At 48.4% G+C, this 27,937-nt stretch overlaps 1 protein-coding gene across 2 annotated transcripts in view; it reads left to right on the top strand.

The window, feature by feature from the left end:
• IGF1R (insulin like growth factor 1 receptor) overlaps window positions 1–27,937 on the top strand; it is a 311,619-nt gene that overhangs the window by 238,858 nt on the left and 44,824 nt on the right. For both annotated transcript variants that reach the window (XM_055417719.2, XM_055417720.2), the window contains 6 exons: window positions 6,943–7,255; window positions 11,140–11,288; window positions 14,174–14,318; window positions 22,376–22,590; window positions 24,471–24,597; window positions 26,093–26,331. In XM_055417719.2, the coding sequence (XP_055273694.1) occupies window positions 6,943–7,255; window positions 11,140–11,288; window positions 14,174–14,318; window positions 22,376–22,590; window positions 24,471–24,597; window positions 26,093–26,331 (1,188 nt within the window). The remainder of the gene's footprint in view (window positions 1–6,942; window positions 7,256–11,139; window positions 11,289–14,173; window positions 14,319–22,375; window positions 22,591–24,470; window positions 24,598–26,092; window positions 26,332–27,937) is intronic.

Here is a 27,937-nt window from a genome sequence, read left to right as displayed (position 1 = left end):
CACAGATATGCATGTGAGTGGCGCTCACACTGTTGTGCCAGGTTTATTTTCATTTTATTTCATGAGTCTTAGCATTTCCATGTAAGCCTACTTTCCCACGCTAGCTGACGTATTTAGAGAACTCCGGACTAAAACACTGGGGTGAGATGGCTTCATCTTGAGCCCGGGAAGCCTCACAGCCCCTCTCCTCTCTACCCCTTTGATGGTTTCTCTTCTTGGAGTGGTAGGTGGGGAGGAATGTGTGCCTGAGGTCACAAGGCAGGAGGGATGGAGGAGCAGTTGGCAGGATGAAAGGCCGTGGCTCCCAGCCCGAGGTGGGCCCTCCCTGACCCCCTCTGCAGTCCCTCGCGGCTCCTGGCGATGGGGCACCCTTCTGTCCAGCTGGGACATCCCGTCAAGGTGGCTCACCCACCTTCATGGCTGAAAGGGCCAGCATGGAGCTCCAAAGGTGGCAGGGCCTGTGGGCCTTGAAAACAGCCGTGGGGGCGAGCCTCCTTCTGCCCTCGTGCTACTTGAGTTGATGAGCAAAGGGGAAGCAGTGAGGCCCAACCTCACCTGTATGTCCTTGGGATCACGTTTGTGAGGCTTAGAAGAGGAATCCCGTAAATACTTAAGCCTGAGCTTGGTGTTAGGTCTATCAAGGAGTGGAGCAGGGAAGACTAGAAACGTGGGACCCAGAATTCACAGGTGAAATTACGGAAATCCACTTGAGTGGCTTATTTTGAGAGAACGTAGGTATCGGAAAGGCGCAGGGACTCTAGGCATTGCTGGGCCCTGTGGGTGGTGGAGGCCTGTGGATCCATGGATCCCGTGGATCCATGCCGGTCTCCTCTGCGTTCATCCGCTGACCAGGCCCCAGGGCGCGGCATCCACGCAGTCCCAGGATTTCCCCATCTGCGCTGCCGCCCCGTTTGCCCGCGCCACTGCCAGGGCTCACCGCCCTGTGCTTGCCCCTCTCGGGCTCCCACTGCCGTCCTCAGGAGCTGGGCTCTCTTACCTGCGAAACCTGCAGGACGGGGCCTGGCTGATGTCTTTAACGGTCAAAGGAGGCGTGCCCACCCTCCCAGTGAGCTGGCTCAGAGGTCTCTGGAGGAGAGGCCTTGCGTGAGCTTCTGACTGTGCTGCATGGGGCACTGCTGTGAGTTCAGCGGATGCAGCCGGGGTTCCCCTTCCCTCCCCTCCCCATGGTGTCTGATAGAATCAGCTCCTCTCCTGGCCAGGCAGGAAAACCACAAACTCTCTCCGGACCACATGTCTCCCGGATGTACTTGGGAAGTTGAAGTGTGCTTTCCTGGAGTTAGCAGCCATTCACCTTAGTGCAGAGTGACGTTTGTCTCTTAGGAAAGGTACCCTCTTTTTATTCGTAACTGCAGTATGTCCCTTAGGGTACCCAGAAATACCTAAGAGAACCCTACACTAGTCTGGATTTTGATACAGAAACTTGACCTTGTTTCGGCGTCCACGAACTGGTTCTGTCCTTTTGAAATTATTTGGGATAAAATGTTTGTGCTTTTTAAACTCGTGTGACTAAGTGGTCCCTTTCTTATTTTTTCCTTCTGTGAAGAGGTTGAGTTCTCCATCTTCTCTTCCAAAATATGCTTTTAAAAATAGTTTCTCTGAAGTAAAGATTGTTAAAGAGCTTATTGGCAAGAAAAGAAAGAAACATTTTTAAAATCCCTAGAAAGAATTTAGTAAATACAAGGACTCTGGGGAGGGAAGGAGAGAGTTAAAGTTTGATGTATGTGACTTTTTTCCTGTCCCCCGAAATGAAGAAAATGAGCTTTTAGATGCAGTGCCTCATTTTTATGGGATTGTGGCCCTGAACGAACCCTTTCAGTGCAGATGTGGGACCTGTTGTTAGCTTTCTCAACAGTTTACATAGGCGTTTGTTTTTATTGTTGGTCATTGTAAAAATTCCAATGACTAGAAAGATCTCACGGGCAAAATCAATTTGCTTCCCCCTCCGTGTATTTGCTAGTTTACAGCACCTTCCATTTCCCTGTTATTCTTAGAAGCAGAAATGCCTGTCATCATGCAAGGTGTGCTCCTGGTTCACGGATGCCAAGGAAGACACTCCTTCCTTTCTCCCGTAGCTCTGTGATTGGAAATTTGGTAACTGTACTAAATTTTAAGTTTTGGCACTCCTGTGGAGCAGCCATCCGTCTGCTGGCTAGATACACTGCCCGGGGCTTTTCAAGAAATCCCTTAATAGTCCTGAACACTAATAATATTTATATACATTGAGATGAGGCAAAATTTACAGCGGGCTTCTGGGGCTGGCTCCAGGACTCTCTAATCCTGAACTTCCGCGGGTCCTCCTGCCCGCCTCCCGGAGCCCTGGTGGATCGTGCTGCAGCCAGGGCAACTCTGGCTTCCACCCCTGAGTCTGTCCTCCAGCAAATGGTCCCCTTTCTCTCTCTCTCCCCGTCACACCCTGTTTTTATTCCCTCAAAGTATCTGACAACGTGTTTGTGCACAGTGGCGTCACGTAACGTCAAAGATCTGTGGTCGCGATTTGTGATCCCTTTAAGAGGAATTGTTCTGTCTAGGAACAGGATTTTACCTAATTTAAGCTTTACCGAAGTTCCTTCTGAGGCAGCTCCCATTGCTGAAATGAAACCCTGCCTCCCTAGCCCGTGTGTTGCTGTGGCAGGAATTGACTAATGGTGCGGTTCCATGCGGTGCGCCCCTGGAGGGGTGTATGCTGCAGTGGACCACTGCCTGGAGATGCCATTTCCAGTGGAATAGGGAGCAGAGTGCAAAACATTGTCCACACATACTTGGTCAGGTTTTTTTTTTCTCTTTCTCGTACTGGAAATGCCCAACATTTGCATTTGAGTCTAAGTGTACACAGGGCATTTTTATATGCTTTTAAATGCTTTTAGTCTTTAGCTCCACATTAATACCTATTTGATACTGATGTCTGCTACTCATCATTTTATTGATATGTAACATTTTATTTAAATTGTAAGCAATAAAAAAAGGGTTTTACAAGTACATATTGTTCCTAGTTAGTCTCTGATGATGAGCATAATATTCTTAGCCACTGTTCTTTCCTCCAAACACAAGCCTGGTGGTGGCTGATGGCCAGTGAGCAGCCCTGGGGCCTTCAGCGCTCTGAACGGGGAGTGTGTGCTTAACATGGCAGGTCTTTGCTACGACAAATGAGCATGGTTTCTACAGTTAAGTTTCATTTTTAACCCTGTGAACCTCACAGATCTATTGTATTACGTGAACTCTGTAGGGATGGTAGAACATTTTTCCTCTGGCTTGATCCCGCTTCTTCTAGCATTGCCCGCTCTGGTCAGCATACCCTCTGTGCTGCTGCCAGACGACCTCTTTCTACCATGAAAATCAGACCGTCGTGTTCTCCTGCCCGAAACCTTCAGTGATGCCCGCTGTCCGCCACTGAGCCAAGATGCCTTGGACAGGCTCCTGAGGCCTCTCTGAGCTGCCCTCCTCCTGTCTCCCAGCATCACCTGCTACTGGATCCCTGCCATCTTCAAGAGCACCCACTTCTCCCATCGCAGCAACTGAAGTCCTTTTACACACGATTTCATCTGTGTCATCCTTAGTTCTCCTCAGCTTTTAGCTTTCAGCTCCAGCCTTTCACACCTATGTGAAGCCTTCCTGGGCACCCAGGTGCCCAAGGCAGGCTGTGTACCACCACTTGACTCCTGTGCTTACCTGGTATATTATCCACCCCTTAAGAACAGGGTCAGTGCACACTCAGTAAATAGTTGCTAGGTTGATGATTAAAGGAAGGATAGGTAGACTTATTTTCCCTTGTTTTTAGTTTAAAAACTTGAACTTAGGATATGCAAAGTTACTCTTTTTCTAGATCTTGGGCCTTGAAGTTACCTCTATAATGGATATTTTGAACTTAAATAGTCATTTAATCTGCGATTACTAGATCAAGTGTCATATCTGAGAGTCAAGCGTGTGGCCTGTGTGTGTGCATTTACTGCAGATACAAGTTGGTGGTATCAGCTTCAAAATGACGCCTTCCTTAGACACAGCATTTTAGGAACTCCTACAACAACATGCTTTTTGATGTGACTAGAGATAGTTGGGCTTCCCTGGTGGCTCAGAGGTTAAAGCGTCTGCCTCCAATGCGGGAGACCCGGGTTCGATCCCTGGGTCGGGAAGATCCCCTGGAGAAGGAAACGGTAACCCACTCCAGTATTCTTGCCTGGAGAATCCCATGGACGGAGAAGCCTGGTAGGCTACAGTCCACGGGGTCGCAAAGAGTTGGACACGACTGAGCGACGGAACGGAATGGAACGGGACGGAACGGAATGGAACGGAACGGAACGGAGATAGTTACTCCTTGTAATTGATTGGGTAGATTAGCTTTTAGAAGCAGCCAGAAGCCATTGAGAGGCAGTTATAGTAAACGCCAGTGACAAAGCAACAGTCACTGTCGTCTTCTTTGCTTGTACGTGGCCCTTCTCATTCAGTTGCGTCTAACAAATAGTAGGCACTTAAACACGACACAAGTTTATTTCTTATTCATGTAGAGATGTCTAGAGGTGAGTAGTCCGGGGTCAGCCTACTGGCTGCACAGTCGTGAAGGACCAAGTTCCTTTGATCTTGCTGCACTGTTCTTAATGGGTCACCTCCTGGTCTAGTATGGCTGCTTGAGCGTCAGGCATTATACCTGTATCCTAGCCAGCAAGGATGATGGGCATACCACCTTTGTTTGAAGCACTTTTCTGGGAACTTCCACCCCAAACATTTGCTACTAGCTGGAGTAAACTAAATGTTGACTCACTAGCTAGAACCTACGTTGCTTTTAGCTACAGGAGCGGCCGGGAGATGTAATAGCTAGCTAGGTGGCAAAATGCCCAGTTAAAAATCAAGGTTCTTTTACCAAAGTAGATACGAATGAATACCTGTTTATTTCAGTCAAAAGATGATGATCAGAGGAGAAATCTGCAAAAAATTTTTTTAATCCTGACAGAATCATGATAATTTGTTTCTTCCAAGGTGACAGTATTCATTTTAATGTCCAAGTTCTGACAGTTGTTTTTAAATGTACCTTTTGGCAATAAAATAGGTACTCCTGCATGTAGCTACCAGATGTGTAGATTGGTACCAACTTCCCAGAGGACAGTTCAACCCAGCAAGGCTAACTCTGGAAATTGATTCTATTGAAATAAAGAAGAATTCTCATGAAGATTGACTGCTCATTGTCCTAATAAAATGTTGGGAATAAATGAAATGTCTAATAGCAGGAAACTGATTACAACTTATGATGTACTATACTATGGGATGTGATGCAGCTGTTAAATTATTGTCGAATTCACAGTATGTTATGCCAAAAAATGCTTTTAGAATGACTTGATCCTTTTTTATAGATGTTTACGTTCGTCTGTGCATGCACATGCATAGAAAATGATCTGGTGGGGGAGTCTTCATGGAGGTACTGATAAAGTGCCATTGTGGACAGGCAGACTAGGTGTCCAATGTAGTTTTTAATCTGATCTCTGATTTTTTTCATCTTTTTTATTATAAAGAAAAACTAATAGAATCTTCATTAAATAATGCATGTCAGAGTCAATAATCTACATATTTAAATAATTTTGTGTTTTCCAAGTCATGGAAAAAGTAGGAAGCAGATCATGCAAACCAGATTTCATATTTTGTTGACTTATACTTTATTTGCTAGTAAGGCTAACGGACTCACTGGAAAAGACTCTTGATGCTGGGAGTGATTGGGGGCGGGAGGAGACGGGGACGACAGAGAATGAGATGGCTGGATGGCATCACCGACTCGATGGACATGAGTTTGAGTGAACTCTGGGAGTTGGTGATGGACAGGGAGGCCTGGAGTGCTGTGATTCATGGGGTTGCAAAGAGTCGGACACGACTGAGCGACTGAACTGAACTGATCTGAAGGCTAATGGAGAGTTAGTAAGGCACCTTTGCTATTAAGGCACACTGCTCTAAGGCCCCTAGAGTGTGATCCTTATGGTATTGTTATAGAAATAAATGCCAGCTCATCTATTTGGGACAAAAATTGTGGTTCTCTGGCTTTTTCAGATACTCCTTTCACTTATCTTTAACACAGACGGGCTCCTGGGAGATGGTTTGTAATATCTTATGGCCCTCTGGGCTGGAGACACTGCCCACCCATCCACTCTTATGTGAGAAAACCCATCCAACATGGGGGCTTCTCTGTGATACATTAGGTTGTGATACATGAATACGTTAATATCATTGTTTATCTGGGGTGAGATCTTTGGTATGATACAAGCAGACACAAACTTTCTAAAGCCAATTTGTCAACCCGAGTAGTATCATCTTTAGCACATTCTAGTTTTAATCATTTTAAAAATAAATGAGGGACTTCCCCTACAGCCCAGTGGTTAAGCCTCTATGTTTCCACTGCAGAGGGCCCAGGTTCAATCCCTGGCCAGGCAACCAAGGTCCCCACATACTGCTGGATGCAGCCAAAAAGAAAAAATAAATAAATAAATGAGCATTTCTGAACACTATTTAAAGATATTTACAGATATCAGAAATAAAGATATTTCAGTAAGGAACACATGCAAAATGCAGATCGAGTAGCGCATATAATGCCTTCTAAAGTAACAATAAACTGTATGGTCCACATAGAGCTTCCAGGGTTTCACCCATGCCACAGGTAACCTTCCAAGATGGGGGCTACTACTCCGTTTTGTAGATGAGAAAAGAGAGGATCAAGGTTAGAGATCGTTAAGCACCCCTCCAAGACCAAAGAGTCAACCAGGAGAGGCTGGATGTTAAACCCTGCTCACCTGATTCGAAATGCAGAGTTCTTGCTCCCTGCCCCAGCGAAATTCTCCACCTGTAACACTGGGGATTCCAGCTCTGGGGCTCCGCGGGTGGCTGGTGGCTTGGGGGGTGCCCGGTGGGGGCCCCGGTACCCAGCGGCCTCACCCCTGCCTGTCCCCACAGTGTGCCCCAGCGCGTGCGGGAAGCGGGCGTGCACGGAGGCCCACGAGTGCTGCCACCCCGAGTGCCTGGGCAGCTGCAGCGCGCCCGACGACGCCGCGGCCTGCGTGGCCTGCCGCCACTACTACTACGCCGGCGTCTGCGTGCCCAGCTGCCCGCCCAGCACCTACCGCTTCGAGGGCTGGCGCTGCGTGGACCGCGACTTCTGCGCCAACATCCCCAGTGCCGAGAGCAGCGACTCTGAGGGCTTCGTCATCCACGACGGCGAGTGCATGCAGGAGTGCCCGTCGGGCTTCATCCGCAACGGGAGCCAGAGGTCAGTGTGGGCGCGGGAAGGCGCAGCCTGGCTCCATCCGGGCGCGGCCCCGGGAGGCTGCGGGAGTCGGGGGCACCGCAGAGGGCTGGCGTGACTCCAGCTGCTGATGGCGCCAGGCGCGATGGGGAGGTCTTCTGGTTTGGAAGCAGCCCGCCTGGACGGTTGGAATGAAGTACCTGATTTGCTGGTTCAGGTCCCAGGAGGTCCCTGACTCCCTGTGCGCATGCGGGGCTCCCCCAAAGCTTGTGGGTAGGGGAGACTATATAGACTGAGGTTTTTTCACCTCCAGGGCTGCTCAGCACTAGACCAGTGAAGGCTTTGGAAGTGTGGGAGGGAAGAAGGAGTGACCCCACCAGCACCTGTGAGGCAGTGAGCAGGCATAGGCTCTTAGCATTGGCTTCTGTCGTCCACTCTGAGCAAGCAGTGTGCTCCATCCCTGGCTACACACACACACATACACACGCACCCATCACATTCCTGCACACACACACACCATCACATTGCTACACACACAGACACCTCTTAGCACCGTCCCATTGCTACACACACAGCCTTCACCCTCCCTGTTTTCTCTGTGTCTCATTTTCCTTCCTGGACATTAAGCTGTGGAAGCAAAGAAGTTCCTGACAGCAAACAGCATCCCTCTCGTGCGTGCCAACTGGACTTCTGTGAAGCTGTTATTGGTTTTAAGTTTTTGAAAAAGCAATGCCAGCGTTCTTACAAATGTAGGACTATAACCCTGCCAGCAAGATAAGGCTTGAGACCTAGGGTTGCTGGTCCTGCCTCTGGAGCAGAGCAGAGCACTCTGAAGGAGTCCTTCTCATGGAATGGACTAAAACTGCCTGCTTCATGACTACACCAGAGGAGCCTTCCATTTCAGGTTTTTAAAAAATAAAGCTATTCTACAAATATAAAATACCGCTGGAAAAGGAAGTCTTCATTTTGAGTGTAATGTGAAATTTCCCTTCTGTTTGCTGCCTTCTGTTTCTGCAGACCTCATCAAGCAAGTCTTGGTAAAGGGGCATCTGTTTCCAGTGTAATATTTGGAGATGTTGCTCCTTCCATAGGCTTAACTTCAAATCAGAGATAACGCTCACGTTATTTCATAATATTAAATGTAGAACACGCTGCCTGTCATCATTGCTGTAACAACTATAATAGTAAAAATTGCTCTAAATATTTTAAAATGGTAAATGTGCCAAGGATACTGGTGAACTGTGGAGTATACATATTCCACCCAAAACAAGCCTGCCACATTTTGCTCACATTTTATTGGCAGCCCTAGAATTTAAAAAGGCTTTTCCAGTCCCTGGGCAGTGCCTGGAACCCAGTTTAGGCTGCACCACAGTTCCTGCCCTGACTCACAGGACTCGGACACAACTTTAGCCACTAAATCGCCACTGTCCCGGACTTTAGCTACTAAATTGCCACCGTCACAGTTCCTGCCTGGGCTGGGGGCTGAGATGGGGCAGCTGGTGCGTGGCCCAGGGGCTCGTGACTTCTTCGCCCTGCCGGTGTGTTTCTTTTGATGCTGGAGGCATCCAGTCATTTGCAGCTGCCAGAGTCGTGGGTGACATGGGGGCGCTGTGCGCTGTGACCGTTTCTCCCACAGTAAGTCCTTCTTTGAAGAATTAAGCTCTTATGTTTCCTACTCGTGCTTGCAGTCAGTTCAAAGCTACAGATCTACCTTTTTCACTAAAATAAAACACCATCAAAAGCTAATAATAACCCCCCCCCCCCCGCCCCGCCTCAGCCTTTAAGGCCTATTTGACACTTATTTAAAATATTTATTTTTTAATACTGTTTATACCATCTCTGTACCAGAATGGACTTGAGGAAGCTTAAACTATAAACATGTAGTCAGAGCACTTCCTTAGAAAAACATTTTTTAAAGTACTGGCTGATTCCTAGACATTTTAAGAAAGGTGTTTGGTTCAGAAATTGCTATTTGAATAAAATGTCAGGGGAACGAAACACACCTTAACCTACAACCCAGAAGTTACCCTCCTGAACATTTATTCCAGAGAAATGAAAACTTAAGTTCCCACAAAAATACATACAGAGCCATCGGTAGCAGCTTTAACAACCAAAGCCTGGAAATGGCACAGATGCTCCACAATAGGTAAATGACCAAGCAAACCATGATCCATCACACCGTGGAATATCAGGCAGCAATAAAAAGAAACAAACTATTCAAACGCACACAACATGGAGGGATCTCAAGGACATTATGCTGTGTGAAATAAAAACAAAACCAGTCTCAAGGTCACAACCAGATGATTGTGTTTATATAAGATTCTGAAAATAATATCATTACCGAGATGGAGAACAGGTGAGTGGCGGCCCCGAATTAGAGGCGTGAGGGCAGGACGACCAAACGGGCAGCACACAGGAGGTGTTGGTGGGGAAGGGCCGGCTCGTTGCAGTGATTACTCCGGTGATGAGGTGGCGTGGGAGTGTATTGTGCCTGTGTGTTTCCTGGGCTTGATGTTGCGTTGTCAGGATTCAGGACGGAGCCATTGGGGGGAACTGGGTGAAGGGTACACAGAGCCCCTCTGTACTACTTTTGTAATTTTCTGTGTGTCTGCAATTATTTCACACCAAGTTTTTAAAAAGGGAGGTAGGGCATTATATGGTATATAGGTAAGTTAGAAGCAATAAAAGACCAACAAGAAATGCTGAGGAAAAGCTGCTGCAGACTCTAGAGGTGGAAGTGTTGTGATGTCAGAGAAAGGGGAGCCTCCATTGCTGTGGTCAGCCCCTTTCCTCTGGAAGGAAACCTTTCCTCCTGTTCTCCTGATGTGAGATAAGAAAACAGTAGAGAAACTGTATTTATCTATAAGCTTCTAAACAAAGCTCTTCATCTTTGCCTTAGATATGCAGTAAAGTTCAGTGATGGAGGGTGGTACTTAATGCTAAGAACTTTAACTTATACTGCTTTCTAGGATGTTTCTCACTTATCTTCATGAACTTTGAAAGATCATTCAAGAATAATCATGTAAATTTAGTGGCTCTCCAGTTCACCATCCTATGACACACACGTCCCATAATGTTGTGTCATTTATTTTGTTTGGAAATTGACCCAGCTTCCTGCAGTTCAGAGAGTTGGATTAGTGTTTTGTCTGTTATTCCCTAAATAAGGAAAAGTACCAAGGTCGCTCGCTAGTCCCTGGCTGTTCGTGGGTTTGTGTTATGTTCAAGATTGCATGTGAAATAGGAGCTCATTACAAAGCAATGGAAGTTCCTGTTTTTATTGTGTATGCTGCAAAAACATTTGGATCAATTTACAAGTTTCTGCCAAACGCTGTCAAGAAATTATTTCAGTTGTGCTTTAGCAAGAAAATAATGGATCTGTGCTACAGCACATGCCTTCTGGAATCCCCCACTGGGCCGCTGGCTGCAGGAGTTTGCTTCCGGTCAGTGGCAGGGATGCTGCTGTCCCTTCGGCGTCCCCGTCCACTCTCCCAGCGGCTCCTCTGGGGTACGCCAGCAGGGCCCACAACCTCAGAGAGCAGCTCTGTTCTTCTTGGGACCCCCTGGTGTCTCCCTTCTGCAAGGCTGTTTCTCACGTGGGACCAGCTGGCTCACCAGCCCCAGCCTACGATACACACATGCCTCAAGGGTCTATCATGTGTTTTGTCTGGAAACAGGTGGCACGCTTTTCCTTTGTAGGCAGTTTCTCCTTTGGATTGCCATTTGAGTGGCTTACCCTGGGTCGGCTTGGGAATGAGAAACAGTACGACCACTCGAATGCTTCTGCCAGTTGCTTTCTGTAATGTGGACTATAAAGACACCTGGAGTAAAAGCATATCTTTTAGGAATTTTTGTAACGCAGGAAGACAGACGCAGCTCTCAGTGTGTTGGGGACGTTTTATCTCCAACAGCATGCACTGCGCCCCTTGTGAAGGCCCGTGTCCCAAAGTGTGTGAGGAAGAGAAGAAGACGAAGACCATCGACTCTGTCACTTCTGCTCAGATGCTCCAAGGCTGCACCGTCTTCAGAGGCAATCTGCTCATCAACATCCGACGCGGCAGTAAGTACCCCGCTTCCTGGAAGAAAGGACCAGCCCTCTTGGTTTTCTTTTGTTGAGCATTTCCCACTTGTTCGTGACTCACAACTAAACTATGGACCTAGAAGAACAGCATGGTGCGTAAGCCACATGCTCAGCGCCCCTCCTTTGAGCTTCCCTCAGAGATTAAAAAAAGAGAGAGCAAGAGATTGAAAGGCAGTCGGCATTTTAGCCATGGGCACAGCATTTTATTTCTGCACAGGGTCATCCCTCATCTCTCTTAAGTAACATCTTATGCAGGATATTCGTGTCTCAACACATGCAAACCCCAGGAGAGATGGATGGATCAGAGGTGTGACTCAGCAGTCTGCAGCCAGAGCCAAGGCCTCAGGGCTTTAAGTCCACAGAGTTCTTGGTTACTTGGATATATGGAAGAGACTGAGCAAGGGAACGGTTAATGATATCAGTTTAAAGTTTTATTCAGTCCCAAACTGGCCAATCTCCAAATTTATTTCTGAGAACCAAGAGAGATACAAGTATGTGTATGTCAGCATGCATTTGAAGCTTCAGTCTCACCACCCTCTGTAGGATTCCCCACTATTTCCAGTAGATGGTGTTCCGGGCAATTGCATGTGTGAAGCGTTTCCGGTTGACGTATTTGGTGATATTTTCAGTTCTGATCTGTAATTGACAAAGGCTTCTAGTAATAGTGCCTTAAATTCTCTGCCACTGGAACCACTTGATGAAGGCACTGATAGTTTCGTAAGCTAGGAGAAATACAGTAAGAAGGTGTTGAGGTTGAAAGGGACGTTTTTTCTAATTTCTTAAAAAAAAAAAAATTATATGGTTTGAGGGGCTTCCCTGGTGGTTCAGATGGTAAAGAATCCGCCTGCATTGCGGGAGACCTGGGTTCCATCCCTGGATTGGGAAGATCCCCTGGAGAAGGGCATGGCAACCCACTCCAGTATTCTGGCCTGGAGAATCCCACGGACAGAAGAGCCTGGCGGGCTACAGTCCATGGGGTCACCCAGAGTCGGACAGGACTGAGCGGCTCAGCACAGCACACAGCATTGTGTGCATTTACTTTCCCTTAATATTGATACTGTTTGTACGATGAGTGAGTGCTATTCTTAGGATTTAGAGATGACAGCATCAAGCTTTCTGCTTAGTTTTTTTGAATTTTGGATAGCCCTTGATTTTCACAACAGCTTGTCACCCCTTCACAACAGAGATGACTTTATTTCCACACAGCTAGGATTTTATTACTTTCACGGTATTCTGAAGTTTTATTCTTTTTGCTCTTACTAGATTTCCTAATTTCTCAAGCAGATGTCTTCATTTCCTAGAACGTACCCTTTAAGTGCCTAAAAGTGTTAGTCGCTCAGTTGTGTCCAACTCCTTGTGACCCCATGGACTGTAGCTCACCAGCTCTTCAGTCTGTTGAATTCTCCAGGCAAGAATACTGGAGTGGGTTGCCATTCCCTTCTTCAGGGGATCTTCCCAATCCAGGGATCGAACCCAGGTCTCCTGCATTGCAGGCAGATTCTTTACTGTCTGAGCCATCAAGAAAGCCTTAAGTGCCTAACCCTTCTTTTATTTTCATATTTCTGTCCTCAAAATAGGAGAAGGAAATGATAACCCACTCCAAGATTCTTGCCTGGGAAATCCCATGGGCAGAGGAGCCTAGTGAGCTACAGTCCATGGAGTCGCAAAGTTGGAAATGACTGAACGACTGAGCATGCACACATGCATCCTCAAAATATTTTTTAAAAACTTTAACCCATGAATCAGGAAGTATGGTTTACTATATAGTTTGAGGAGGAATTGGTACATATTTGTGTGTGATCACGCAGTGTGGCTTCCACTTCATGTGCACTGCAGGCAATTGGTTAGACATCTTATTGGACAGGCCCCTCCTCAGCCTTGACTGAAAGGCGTGTGTCCTACCAAATGTTTAATTCAGAATCTTTTCCTTGAAACATCAACTGTAGGCAACTGCTAGTCTTTACAACTCGAATTTCTCCATTTCTCTTGGAAAACCGTCACACTGTACAGAAACATAGGGCCGTACCCTTATTCTTTGATGTTTATCAGTTGAAAGCAAAACAGAACCTTTCATTAACTAAGCCTTCACAGGTCATACACAGTACAATTCCATTGGTTGAACCACACCCAGTTCATTATAGTATGCCTTGTAATTTTGGCATAAGTTGAACTGAAGTTTATGCTTTTTATTTACTATGAGAAAAAGGCTGTAATAGCAAAGGAAACCCAGTGTCCATGCATCTTGTCACTTTTGCGCGTGTGTTAGCAGTGGTGCTCCCCACTCTTTTCCACCTGTGAGAATCGCACATGTGCATTATAGAGCATTTGGAAGCGCAGAGGTGAATTATTGAAAATTACCTGCCAGCAGCCATTGTGAGTATTTTGGTGCATTTTCTTGCAGTCTTAGTAAGATGGAGTCTTTAAATATAGATCCCTGTATCTTAGGAACTAAGAATGCAGCAGAAGCAGTTCCTAGTGAGACCGAGAAAACATTGTTTGTTTAGTCATGCCCTTCTACTGTGGAGGCAGTGCTGTTGACAGAGCATATTAGAGATGTTCCCTGGATGTGTCCGCCTTAGCTAATTGGCAGTCTGGTGTTTACGATTTTACATGCTGTTAATCAGCCTGGGAGCTGCAGTCCTCAGCCTTCTAGAAACTCGGGGGCCCATCCCAGGCGTTGGGAGTTGAAAGCCAGCTTAGGGAAACGCATTTTTGACCAAGGGCAGGGATCCTGGGAGGCCTCTTGTCTCAGGGGCACCAGGGAAACAAGACCTGCACTGAAGTGCTGTCCACACGGGCCCGCGAGAAGCCATGTGTGTCCCCCTTGAGACAAGGTGTGCAGTGACCCTGTCCCCCTACCACAGACAACATCGCTTCGGAACTGGAAAACTTCATGGGGCTCATCGAGGTGGTGACGGGCTACGTGAAGATCCGCCACTCCCACGCCTTGGTCTCCTTGTCCTTCCTGAAGAACCTGCGCCAGATCCTAGGGGAGGAGCAGCTAGAGGGGTAAGTGTTCCATGCTGCAGCAGCTGATGCTGTCCCGCCGCCTCGCATGCTGCCTTTAAAGTTTTTTCGTTAAAAAGAAGCAGCAGTGCCCGCGGTGGGGGCACCCTGCGTGGGGGCCGCCTCCTCGCAGGGTGTCTCCTGCAGTCAGGATTCTCCGTCCTCGCGCCTGGGTCCTGACCCGCCCGGGGTCGGTTGTCTGCCTGTGGCCGGCAAAGCAGCAGACAGGGACACAGTGGGGACCAAAAGCACCGAGAGGGGGCTGAACGGCTCGCCTCTCCATGAAACCATCGTCCCTGGCCCCTTGTCTCCCTCGGGATGCTGTGGTCCACTGCATAAAAGCCATTCCACCTTTTCAGATGTGTTGGAACGCCAGAAATTTGGAGGCGTATGAACAGTTCATTTTGTTACAAAGGAATCTTGATTCGCAGAATTGTTTCTATTGATCAGCTCAGAGGATTTGCGCTACTGATGGAACTTTTGCCTTCTGCAGAGATGCGCTTTGCGATAAGGGTTTTAGCCTCATTCGAGGCCATTCACCGCTTGAGGAATGAAGGTGGATGCTTCGATCACTGCGCACACACGGGCAGTTTCCCTCCCGAATTCACACTGGGTGTTCCTTTGCACATGCGCGTCTCTTCACAGGCTCCCCTTTAAATATAATTCTGGCCTGACTTTAAGCTAATGTTTCTAAATAAAAGGAGACATCCATTAATGAGTTAACTCCGTCTAAAGAGAATTTGGGGAAATAATTTAGGAAAGCAGGAGGTGGGAAGGTCATGAGAAAGGTTGTCTCTGCTGATTTATGTGCCCCGATGGATAAAGTTACCACATAAGGGTTTCCTTACAGCCTTCCTGCTTTTCTCAGACCCACTCTTGGTCAGTCTTAAATTCTTAAAATTCCATCATCTGATATAGTCAAAGAGAGGGGGCAGCACTTCATTCCATCCCTGAAAAGTACACTGTCCTCCCCGCTGGAAACCCTGATTCTTTAGAAAAACATCTTTCTCCTGGTGAATCCACTGAGGCTGCCTCTGTGCTCAGCCCAGGTCACCAGCATAGCAAGCCGAGGCTCTGCCAGTTTGAGGTGATGGTTATTGTTGGTTGTAGTAAAATTTTAAATGAATTTTAGCACAACTGTTTTTCCTTTTCCTCCAAGTAGGTTTTTCTGGAAACTCTGGTGATGGAAAGCATCTTTTCTTTAGCATATTGATACCTGCAAGTTTTCCTTCTCCTTGAGGATACACTTTTTTCCCCCAGGTTGAGCAAGTGATATAGATAGGGGGAGAGCTAGCAAGGGAACTCAATTAATTTTTATTAGGAATTATTACCTGATGTGATTACATATCAGTTGTGTGTTAACTAAAAGTACTATGCACTCAAGTATAGCTGAAAATTAAAGTGTGATTTTTATTTGCAAAAATATTTATGATGTATTTCTTATTATCTGAAACTTGTGTAAAGCCTGAGCCCCAGTGGGGTCTTCTTACAGATGCGTGTCGTCTCTCAGGTGTTTGGGCCGCTTACAGGCTCAGCGAAGCTTCAGGCCTTCCCTGCTCTTAGTACTTTATTTGTCAAGGGACGGCAGTGGTGAGCCTGCTGATCGTCAGTAGCCCTGGTAGCTCTGAGGAGGCTGAGCTTCCAGCCTTGGATTTCTTCCTACCATTGCTGGGAGGCTGTCTCTCTAGCTGGAGCATGTGAGAGCCCAACTTCTTTTCACGAGAGCTGTGTTCCTTTGACTGCCTTCCTCTCCCATGACTGCAATGGTCTGGGCCGCAACCTTGCTTGTGATGAGTGCCCCTGCAGCTGGCTTTGGATCAGGTATGACCAGTAGCGACTCAATTCTGTATTTCTCCTCCTCAGACTTAGGAAGGAGGTTAGGTCCAGCCCCGTCACCTGCTCCCCTCACCCCTATAAGAAGAGTCCCACAGATGCAGAGAACAGACGAGTGGTTACCAGCAGGGGAGGGGAAGGGGTGGGGAGTATAGGGATAGGAGATTAGGAGGTACAAACTATTACCTGCAAAATAAGCTGCAGGGGTAAAATGTACAACATGGGGCATAGCTGACATTTTATAATAACGACAAATGGAGTATATAACCTTTAAAAATTGTGGGGACTTCCATGGTGGTCCAGGGGTTAGGAATACAGGGGATCCCTGGTCATGGAATTCAGATCCCACAAGCCACGTGGTATGGCCAAAAAAAAAGTGAACCATAAAAACTATGCATCACTATATGTACACCTAAAACTATAAAGAATGCAAAATAAACTTTAAAAAGAGCCAAGTTTCTACTCAAACCTTAAAAAAGAAAGAGTCCAAAGGAAGCAGAAAAGGAAGGAAGATGGTAAATAAATAAATGCCAGAAGTGCTGAGCGAACTTTGCAGAGTGCCACAGGGAAAGAAAAGGCACATGCCATGGGCATGAAAAAGAGTCAGATATCTGATTAAGAAAGATCAGACAGGCTTCTGAGAAGAGGTGGCTTTGGAGATGGACCTTGGGGGGTTTCTGGAAACTCTCAGAGAGCAGAGGGTGAAGAAAGGCATTTCAGGACAGGACGGCAGCAGCAGAGGCAACGAGCTGGGGCGTCCTGGGGCCTGTTTGGCAAAAAATGCTGGAGAGGTAGGTGGCATTAGGATTACATAAGCTGTTATGCACCCAGGTGTGGAGGCTATAATTTGGATAGGCAGTGGAACCTATTCAGGATGTTTGCGTTACCAGAGTGATAGTAGAACCTTTCACTTCCATGTGCTTTTGCTTGGCTTATAAGCCAAGATGGCTTTTACCCCAGGGGTTCCCACACTTTGCTATACATAAGAGTCATCCGGGGGCTTTTAAGGAATCCTGATGCCCAGGTTGCACTCCATCCCAGTTCAGAACGTTTAAGGGTGGGATTCAAGCATCAGTGCTTTTCTAAAGACTGCCAGGTAATTTCAGTGTGTGGCCAAATTGGAAACCACTGCTTTACCCCTTTAATTCTTCTCATAAGCATGTCCCCGAAACTTTGATTTTTGCCTAGATATTTCCTTGTCACACTGTTGTCTTAAAGTATGATTTTTGTTATACCTCTCATGACCAAGTAAGTGCTTCCACTTGGTCCAGTGGGAAGAAAGTTTTATAGCCTTTTGTTTTGCTGCTGGACAGACAGATTTGTAGAACATAAATCCTTTTTATGTGTCACCCTTTGCTTTCCAAACTGGAACTGAGACCTGCCCCCAAATGTCTCTCCTGAGTAGCCCAGACTACAAAGTCAAGTCCAGAATATGAATTTCAAGAACGTTACCTGGAGTAGACCTCTTAGTCCTCACTCAGAGCGAGCTGATTCTAGAATCTGACGTCCAGGACCGTGATGGACACAGGGCAAAATCATGTGGGAACAGGTGGCTGGGCTGTTTGTCTCTGGATAAAGGGGCCAGGCAGCATGGCGGTCAAAAGTTAAGCCAGCACAATTCAGATGGCCAGCACTTCCTTGAGGACATCACTCTGTATAAGGTGGTGTGTTTCTGGAGTAATAACCTTAGACATTAAGACCAAAGTTCTGCTATTTTGGAAGGAAGTGGATTTTGGAACACACATGTACAAGATTTCTATGAAATGGCTAATTTGTAAGCCCTTGAAAAAGAAGATATTTCTGTTGTCTGAAAAAATTCCCTGATTTTGAACAACCCTGTTTTGTGATAGCATCAGATAAATGAGTTAAAATTTCAGATTTGTTGGTGCCATCGAGGATAGTTGCCCTGAAAAGAATAAGAGTTAGACGAGGTGGTGGGTTATAAGGATCGGAGTCTTGGATGCAGTCAGGCGTCTCTACACTTGTCTCTACCACTTGGCTTTGCAACACTTTGTGCTTTATTCTGTCTTCTTGCAACTCTAAGATTAGGTTGCAACATGGCTATACTTTAACACTTCTTTGGCACTTCGAAAAAATGTATACTCAGACGCGTGACTCAGCAGTTCCAGGATTTACCCCAGTATCTGCCCAAGAGAAACGAAAACATGCCCCCACAAGACTCATATGGGATTGCTCATAGGAGTATTATTCACGATACCATCCCCCCTCCACCCCACAGCAAATAAAAGCCCCACTGGAAGCAATCCAAATGTCCATCAGCAGATGAGCAGATAAATAAAACGTGGCACAATGGGTTCCTGCCCAACGATAATGTCATAACATGAGTGAATCTCAAAAACATCAGGTTACGTGAAAAAAAGCCAGACATGAGAGACTCCACGTCGTACAGTTCCATTAATGGGTGATTTCTGGAAAAGGCAAAACTGTGGAGACAGAAAGCCGTGAAGGGCTGGGGGTGGAATCAGAGGCTGAGCACCACTGGGAATGAAGAGCTTCGGAAGCGCTGCGAGTGCGGAGGGGTGGAGAGGCTCCGACCTGCCTCGTGGGGATGGCTGGACCCCTGTGTGAGTTTACTGAGCTCCAGGACTGTAAAAGCTTACAATGACTGGGTTTTTTTGGTAGATAAATTATACCTCAGTAAAGCTGTTTTTAAAACACTCAAAGAGGAAACTTTTTTAGAGTATCTGTTTGGTTCTAGAGACACGTGAATATAAATTCCTACCCTTGCTGAACCCCCAAGGCTGGTGTAAATATTGTACTTTGGGGGAGATTTGGACTTAGTCGAAAGCAGTCTGTTGCAGACGGATTAGAGGCAGCCTCTGTGCAAAGACCAAGCCCTCCATCCACTGTGAGTGCTGGAGACAGCTCCCATGTGCTGGGTTCTGATGCCCCCTAGGGACGGCAGGGAAGAGGCTGTGGTTTTTTTTCTCTGAGAAATAAAGGAAATGGTGATTGCTTTTTTCCAGTCTGTCAGTGAAGTTTGGAAAGGGGGAGAGTGTTCCTTCTTGCCCCGCCCTCCCCCCAGCCCCATCTGTCCCAGCTGGGGAGAAGCTGAAGAAATGCTTTGTCTAGAGTTGCTGCCTAGTGAGACTGGAGATGACACTCCCGCCCTGGACCTGGCGTTGCCTTCTAAGTATGAGGAGAATCCCCAGCACTGTGCCTTCCTCTGCTTCCCGGTCCTTCCTGCCCTTCATCTGAGCAGGCGGGGATGTGGTGGTGTTGACAACTCAGAGGTAAGACAGCCCTGAGACTGGAGCCATAAATGAAAACAGGTGTACGATATGTGCTGGGCATTTAGAATGTTGATGCAGATAATATATAGATGTCCTCAAGGAGATAACCTCCCATGGGGGACCCACCCCAAGCTTAGGAACAAACATTTTTGCAACCTTAAGAGCTGGGGAAAGGACACTAACACAGATAAAATCCAGGTACCAAGGAGTCTGCGTAAGGGACAGAAAAATAACCAGATAGTTTTTAAAAATACATTTTGAACGTAAAGACAGTCATTTTAGAAACAATTAGGAAATCACATTTACAGAACAATTGAGTTAAACAGCCAGTTCCTTTAGGAAACAGTAAAATCTAAGTGTGTTTATGTGTGTGTTGAAGATGTGCAGACAAGTTTCTGCCTTTTCCTACCTCTTAATCCTCACCTGATCTCGGAAGGAATGTGAGGGCAGCGGGGCACCAGCTGGGGTTGGGAAAACAAGAACAGTATTGAACGGGCAACTCCTGAATGGCTGGCTTGGTTATTATTGTGAGGAGGGTTTTATTTTTATTTTCTGTCGCTTACTCCAGCTCCATACAACCGGGTTCTATTGTTATTGGTATCCTGACTCCAGCCTTCTCTGTTGTTAAAAAAAAATGTTTATGTTTACTGTAAAAAGATAATCTCACTTTTCAAAGTGATTAATCACATACACAGAATTTCAGTGTGCCTGCCATTCATTTGTCAAATTCCTGATTTATAATTCATGCTCCCTCCCCTGGGGAAAAGATGTTTTGTTCAGAAGGTATTTTCAGGTACCGTTATGTTCCCTGCTAGTGAAATTAGTTTACTAAAATAAAAGCCTCATCTTAGGTTGAATCAGAAGTTTGACCTGGGTAATTGGCCTTCACTCCCGGCTCAGAGGTTTCTGCACCAACAAGGAGATTTTGTCCCTCGCAGTTACGACCTGGGTACCTGGGAACCGTCAGATCCACAGGGTTTGTGTTGACAGCGCAGAGCGTCCTTCAGAGCTGGGACTAGCCCGAGGGCAGGGATGGCCTGTGACGGCAGGCATCCGTCTCCACCTGCGGACACCCCTCCTCTGGGCAGCGGCCCCAGCAGCCCAGCGAGGAGGGCTCAGACGCAGCGAGGAAGGGCGCGGTGGACCCTGCCTTTCAGGTCCCGCCACCCGCCCGCACACGTGGCCTTGTGGGGTCTAGCCTGTTGTTCCTTTGGACAATATTTCACACTCATTTTCCAGCCGATTCCTATGTTGGGGAGTAAACTCGCACTGAAAGGAAAGGATTTGTTCGCCTGCCCATTTCTGCCGCCTGACTTGGTGGCCCTGGATGTATGTGAGGCCTCAGGAGGGTCTGAGAGGAGCGCCTCTCGGACTCACTGTGCCCCTCCGCCACCCCGGCCCCGCGGGGTGCAGCCCAGGGCTCATGAGGGCTGGGCCTCAGGCCGGGGGCAGGTCCCCCCTTGGCGCAGCGGCTCCCCCTGGGCCCTGCAGACGCGCAGGGCGCTCCGGTGATGCCGATCCTCCGCCTGCTGCCCCGTGAGTGAGTGGACTGAGCCACAGAAGGAGCTGAGGACCCCCGTCTCGGAATGCCCCAGGACTCCTGGAGAGACGTTTGGACTGGACCTGGGCCTCCGCTTAGCTCAGCCTGTGGGCCGACTGGTGGGTAGAGGCCTGAGCCTCACCGGGCACCAGGAGCCCAGCGTACCCCGCCCCAGGGCATAGGAGCACTTCGGGCTTCCCTCTGGTCCTTCCTGGCTCTCCTCTGGTCCTTCCTGGCTCTGGGAACGGGGCCAGGGTCCTTTCTTCTCTGCGGTGTGTATGTTGGATCCCTGAGTGGGTCTTGGAAACCGCACACAGGGTGGCACCAGTGCCTAGCCTCAGTTTTGTAGAGGGCGCTGGAGCGAACCCCGAAGGAAACAGGCTGGTGCGGGGGCAGGAAGGGGAGGGGTCTGAGGTCTGCCGGGAGCACAGTGACCCTGCCCGCCTGGGGTAGGGATGCGCACAGACCCCGGGCTGGAGCTGTCCACTCTCCTGCTGCCCCGAGCGGGGGGGTGGTGCTAGGGAGACCCAGGCTAGCGACTGCCGATGCTGGCTGTCCCCTCTGCCTCGCCTTCAGAGGCGCCGTGTCTGCTGCTTCTGTGTCCACCCACTAGGGTGGACGTCTCGCTTGGTCAGCTTTGGACCCCCGCCCCTCATGGTGCTCAGCATCTGTTAGACCAGTGCCTCTCCAGGTGTGGTCCCAGCACGTACAGCATCAGAGTCCGCTGAGCACTGGTTAAAAATGCAGATCCTCAACCCCCCAGACCTGCTCAGGAGAAACCTCCAGGGTGGGGCCCAGCCCTCTGAAAATCAGCTTTGTGCGTCCTGAACTTGTTGGACACTGAATTGCTGTTGCGTGCATGGGTGGCCTGGGGGGTTGCCCCTCAGGGGCCATTTCTTCTCCTCCACCTTCTCCAGTGACCAAAGCTGAGACTTTTCAGGGTGGGGTGCATCTGGAGGAGGAACTGACCCATCTCCCCATCCGGTTCTCTCTCATACCCGCTGAGCTGCACGGAGGGGATGGGATGGGATTTAACCCTGAGGATAATGGCAGGCTTTCTACAGCAAATATGTAAGCTGTTCCGGTTGAGCAACAGAGCATATCTGTTCTCCTGTGGACTGATTTCAAGTGTGTTGTACATACACTGCTTGAGAGAAATAACCAGAGGCATTTCTAGAGAATGATTTGAGTAGCAGCCTCTAGTATGAGAAGCGTAATCGGGGTCATCAAATTAGTGTTTTATCTGTTTTGACATTATCCTTGAATCATATTGTTGCTATTATTAACAGGGACTCTTCCTTCTTAGATACTGTTAATAATTCCATCTCTGATGGGCAGAGGCGGTGTTTTCTGGAGCCACATGGCGAAGAGTCCCAGAGCAGGGTGGCTGGAGGCAAAGGATAACGGTCTGATGTTGATCTCTCTGCTTCCAGGAACTACTCCTTCTACGTCCTTGACAACCAGAACTTGCAGCAGCTGTGGGACTGGGACCACCGCAACCTGACCATCAAAGCTGGGAAAATGTACTTTGCGTTCAATCCCAAACTGTGTGTCTCGGAGATTTACCGCATGGAGGAAGTGACGGGGACTAAAGGGCGCCAGGGCAAAGGGGACATAAACACCAGGAACAACGGGGAGAGAGCCTCCTGTGAGTGCGCCCTCCCACACTGCACTGTGGCTTCTGTTCATGGCCCCTCTTCGCTTCACGCAGGCCTCTTAAACCAACACATGGACATCTTCAAAGGCAGTAGTGAGGCAGATTCGTATTTGTAAATTTTCCGTAGCATTTATCTGTGTATAAACATTTATAAATGGGTGCTCACTCAGATTTTAAAGAGGTGCTTACAGGATACACAGAGTTAAGCATCTTTTATGCTCACGCACAGTGTTGGATTGTTTTCCAGGGGAGAGCTGGTCCTCTCCACCCCTGGGAGGGAGTGAGCCTGGCCCTGAGTCTCCCGGGTGGAGGGGAGGTCTGAGGGCAGGGTGGCTCAGCTGCAGCCCCTGTGGCCATGGGGCCCCAACCCGGATCCTGGTCCCACCACAGCATGAAAAATGGAGAGAGACTGCCTCCCTGAATTGATAACTGCTTTTTAAATTTAGAACAGTATAGTTATAATCTTATATTGGTTATATGACTTCTGCTTGAAGGTTTTGCCTCTGAGCGGTGAGTTTCTCATCTAACCTTGTGTGTAAAACTGCTTTTAAAAACGGTGTGCTTCTGTGTGGCTGGATCAGGTTATGAAGGTAAATGGTCTCTCCACCATCGGCTTTTGATAAGGGACAGTATGCAAAAAACATAGACTAATCCCTGTGATCTGGGGTGATGCACACACGGGCAGGAGAGAATCTTAGAGACCGTCAGCATTGGATTTCATTTTGTGGGCTCTGGATTCACCCCGTAGACTCTCGAGTTGCCGAGGAAGGGATTTTAGAGGAGAAAAACCCAATGCAGAGCTGGAGGGCCTTCTCCCTGCGCGCCACAAACCCCCCTCGCCACGCTCGTTTAGACCATTGCAGAGTGGATGTCGCGTTGCTCTCTCAAAGTGTTTTCCTGCTCAGAGTCAGCCAGTCAGACCTGTCGGATCATGAATACAGTAGCCATTTATTTTCTTTTGGGGAAAAAAAAAATGATGTTTCCTCTGTAAATAACATTTTAGTGGAAACTGCAGCATTTTTTCCATCTCAATCCATCACGTTTTGCCCCACAGACATCTTGGTTTCTAACTGTTGCTGGCCTCTGCTTCACCTCCCGAGGGTGTGGTGGGAGGGAGTCAGGCAAACACAGGCCCGGGGGCGGAAAGGCCCGTTCATAGGAGAGCTCAGGTCTCAGCCCGGGCGGCTTCAGCAGCCCTCCCGGAGTTCTCCGCAGTTTGAATCTGGCCTGGGAGCATGAGGGGACTTGGGTCAGCCTCCTTGTGATGCTCCCTGACCCAGGCTTCCTCCCACGAGGACAGGAGCTGTGCCGAGCGAGGTGGGCTCTGTCAGGGCTCAGTCCTTTCCGCGCTACATGTAGGCACTGCCGGAGCCTCCAGGGAGTTCCTGGAGGTGTCACGCAGGAAGATGTCGGTACCAAGCTCAGGCTAAGAAAAGTGCCCCTCCTGTGGCACACCTGCCCCATTACTGACGCGACCAGGCAGAGCCACAGTGAGACAGGTGTCGCCTTGTCTAAGAAGACTCTGGCGTCAAGTCCCCAGCTCCCTCGGCGGCCCACATCTCAGGCATGAGCAGAGATAAACTCCCTTGCTGCAGCCAGCAGTCCTCTTCCAGGTTATTAAGAATCGCCCACAGGTTCACGTCCAGGGCCCTGCGTGAACGAAAGCAAAGGACCGAGCTCCTTGCAGGCCCTGTAGCACAGTGTTTGGGTCCTTAGTGGAAATAGCAGAGTCACTGAGACGTTCGAACAGGGGCTTTGCACGCACAGCCAGCTTCGGGGGAGAGGGCTGTGGCGCCGGGCAGGTGGGCCCGTGGGCGCGTGGGAGAGGAGGGTGGAGATCGCTGTCCCTCACGGGTGTGCCTCTGCCCCAGGTGAAAGTGACGTCCTGCACTTCACCTCTACCACCACGTCGAAGAACCGAATCATCATCACCTGGCACCGGTACCGGCCCCCCGACTACCGGGACCTCATCAGCTTCACCGTCTACTACAAGGAAGCGTGAGTGTCTGCGCTGCAGACGTCCTTCTGTGGGCGGGCTTCATCCTCCCCCCCAACCCCTGCTGTCCGGTGACAGCCTCAACCACCAGTGTGATAGCTGTAAACGAAAAAGTGTTTTCTCAATGCCTTTCCTTCTTCAGTGGGTGCTTAGAGGTGCTTGAATTTAACAAGTCCAAAGAGAAAAACTTACTTTGTGACTTAGGTCAGTCCAAACATTCACAGGCTGGGATGGAGCGTGTGGATGCAGCATCACTGTAGCCTTGGTGTCCTCTAACCCAGAGTCCGGGGACACCCGAATCGGGGTGCTCAGCCCCCGTCAAGCCGACCCTCAGATGAGTCCGTAGTCTACTCCTGTCACTCTCTGTGACCTCTCCCCAGATGTGGCCCTCCAGACAAGGGATGGAGGATGGAGAGAGACTGACCTCCATGTCGCGAACCTTTCAGGATCTCTCCCAGAATCTGCCAGGGGCATTTCTTGTCCTTCAGGGGACACCCGCCTGCCCGGGCAGCCAGCGCGTCTCTCCTGATGGCAGGGATGTCTTCTCGGTCTGCCCCTTCCTTCCGGTACCTCCTGTATCCAGGTGGTTGCCCGGGCCGCTTAGTCACCCTCTTCACCAGGTCCTGCCTCGATGCCTTTCCCGGGTGCCTGGCTTTCCTGGAGCTGGAACCAGAGCCAGGGTGGCAGCATCTGGTATCCTTTCCCCTGCCCCAGCTGGGGCCCTGGGAGCGCCATGCCCATGAGAAAGTCCAGATGCAGGATTCTCAGGCATTCGGTGTCCCTGCACGCGGGAGTCACTCATCCGCTGTCACGACGATAGGGAGGGGTATGTGAATGCTGGTTTCAGAAACCAGTGGCTGTCCAGCCCTTCCATCTGAGGGGCGTGGGATCCCTGCCTAGCTCCGCATCTGTGCAGAACCACCATCCTCTTTGACAGTCCTATCAGGGCTTTGGCAGGGTCTGCTGGCACTTTCACCAAGGGGTTGACGTTAGTGTCTGAGATAATCTGGAAACTAAATATTTGAATGTGATAAAAATACTTAAACAATCAGAATTGTTTGTGAGCGAATTAGATTCTGGAGGCTGTATTTGAGAAGCTGTATTTCTGTGGCAAAGGCATTTTCCTCCAGAAGTTATCATCAATAACTGATGTTTGCATTAAGTGACTGCCCTTGATTTTTCTTCATGGTGGAAAAAAAATGCCACAGTGGGAAGAGAGGGAAAGAATATTTGTATATACTCTTCAGGAGCAGTGTTTCCAATCCCAGTAATTACAGAACTTACTCTTTCTGAGGCAGAGGGTTTGATTCTATAGTATATAGAGAACCAAGTGAAACCTGGAGTCCAGTAGCTTACTTTGATTCTATAAAGATATAATTGCTGATGTATTTTACCTAGAATTCCCCATTATGGAAAGGGGACACCCGGGGGAGATTTCTTGGAGCTTCGATGTTAGCACCATAAAGCACTGTCTGAGCTTCCTTGACTGTGTTTCAGCCCCTTTAAAAACGTCACGGAGTATGATGGGCAGGACGCCTGCGGCTCCAACAGCTGGAACATGGTGGACGTGGACCTCCCGCCCAACAAGGACGTGGAGCCCGGCATTTTGCTGCATGGGCTGAAGCCCTGGACGCAGTACGCTGTTTACGTCAAGGCCGTGACCCTCACCATGGTGGAGAACGACCACATCCGTGGGGCCAAGAGCGAGATCTTGTACATTCGCACCAACGCATCAGGTACCCACTCATGGCCCTCGCCGTCCCCACCTCCTCAGCTCACGTTCCTGGCTCGCGACAAGATGCAGTCAGAGGGCTGTCCCTGAGCTGCGCCCACTGTCTCCCCTGTCCTGGGCCAGTGTGTCTTTAATTTGTATGCCTTCTCAGTATATCGATATAATACCTTAGCAGTATCATATTTTTTCCCCCTACTCCCAATACCCCAGCCTCTTCCAGGACATCTTCTCTGGACTTGGGACCCTCTTCTGTCATCCTTCTGATTGTCCTGGAGCAGTGAGCCCAGGTTCCCCAGGGTGCTGGGTTGGTTTCTTTGGGAGGCCCCAACGGGATACAGTCCCCTAGGCTCCCCTTCCTGTTTATTTGGATAGTTGGGCCTCTGGGAACTGCAGCCCTGCTGGTTGGCGTTCCAGTTTATCTCGGGCTCACTGGCTTCTCACCTTCATCCTGTAACCCCCAGGGTTCCAAGAAAACAAACGCAAGTTGAAAAGCTGGAGAGGAAGCGTGCGGTAGACACTGCCAGTGATGGCTGATGAAAATGTGCCTCCCTCTCCCCCGATCCCCATTTTCTAAACTACCTCATTTCTCAACTCCAGAATCTGCAACTAATGAGGGCAAACGTTTCTATCAATTTTCCAAGTGTATAAATACCAGGTTAGAAGTAGGGAAATGCACATCATTTTAAAAGGCACTTAAACATTCTTTGATGATAGCCATTGTTACAATGCGTAGGCTGTTACAACACATAAGCTAGCACAAAGTGAATTTAAATGGCAAAGAGGGAGAGGAAAAAATATTGGTCAGGAAATCCTTTTGCTCATGTTCTCTTGCCTCCTCCTCCCCTCCCCTGTTCCATCCCGATGCTCTTCTAAGTGATTATGATCATGGCATTGATGGTACAGCATTTGTATCAATAAATGTGATGCAGGCTTCTGATTCTAGGCCTGGGATGATGTAGCAGAGGCTCAAGGAAATAGAACAAGTTGTTCAGCCTAAAAATTTGGAAGTAATTCATTGTGACTAATTTGGGGAAAATAAAAATCTTTCTTTGCTATGACCAATTCTTAAGAAACTTGTTTCTTTTCCCCAAAGATGGAAAACAAAGCACTGCATAAATTGAGTCAGTTTGCCCCATTTGGCGTGCCTATCCTTACAGGTGGTAGTCAGAGAATGGCTTAGTCCTCAGCTTCAGTATTTTTGTGACACCTGTTATTGAAACATCTCGGGGTCAGCTGTGTGTTTCTGAAATACTCTAGGAAGCGCTAAAATGGTCTAGCATTTAGTAGTTAAACATTTCCCCAGAGAAAGTTAGCATTAATCATAACTTTTTCCTAACGTGTCCTTCCCTGCAAGTGTTCAGAACCTCATGTATATATTGTCTCTTAAGCTTTCAAATGTGAAAAGCAGCTTGCATAGGAAGTTCAGCTCAGTGCTCTGTGATGACCTAGGGGAGAGATGGGGATGCATGAGGGAGCCTCAAGAAGGAGCGGACATATGTATACAAACAGCTAATTCACGTTGTTGTACAGCAGAAACTAACACAACATTGTAAAGCAGTTATATTCCAATTAAATAAAAAAAGCAGCTGACATGACCACATTGCCTAAGT

This window comes from Moschus berezovskii, chromosome 21 (genome assembly GCF_049115385.1).
Source record: "Moschus berezovskii isolate FMDL1 chromosome 21, NW_MosBer_1.0, whole genome shotgun sequence".
Taxonomy (NCBI): Eukaryota; Metazoa; Chordata; class Mammalia; order Artiodactyla; family Moschidae; genus Moschus; species Moschus berezovskii.
The sequence above is the reverse complement of the archived record's forward strand: the minus strand, read 5'-3'. Positions and strand labels throughout refer to the sequence as shown.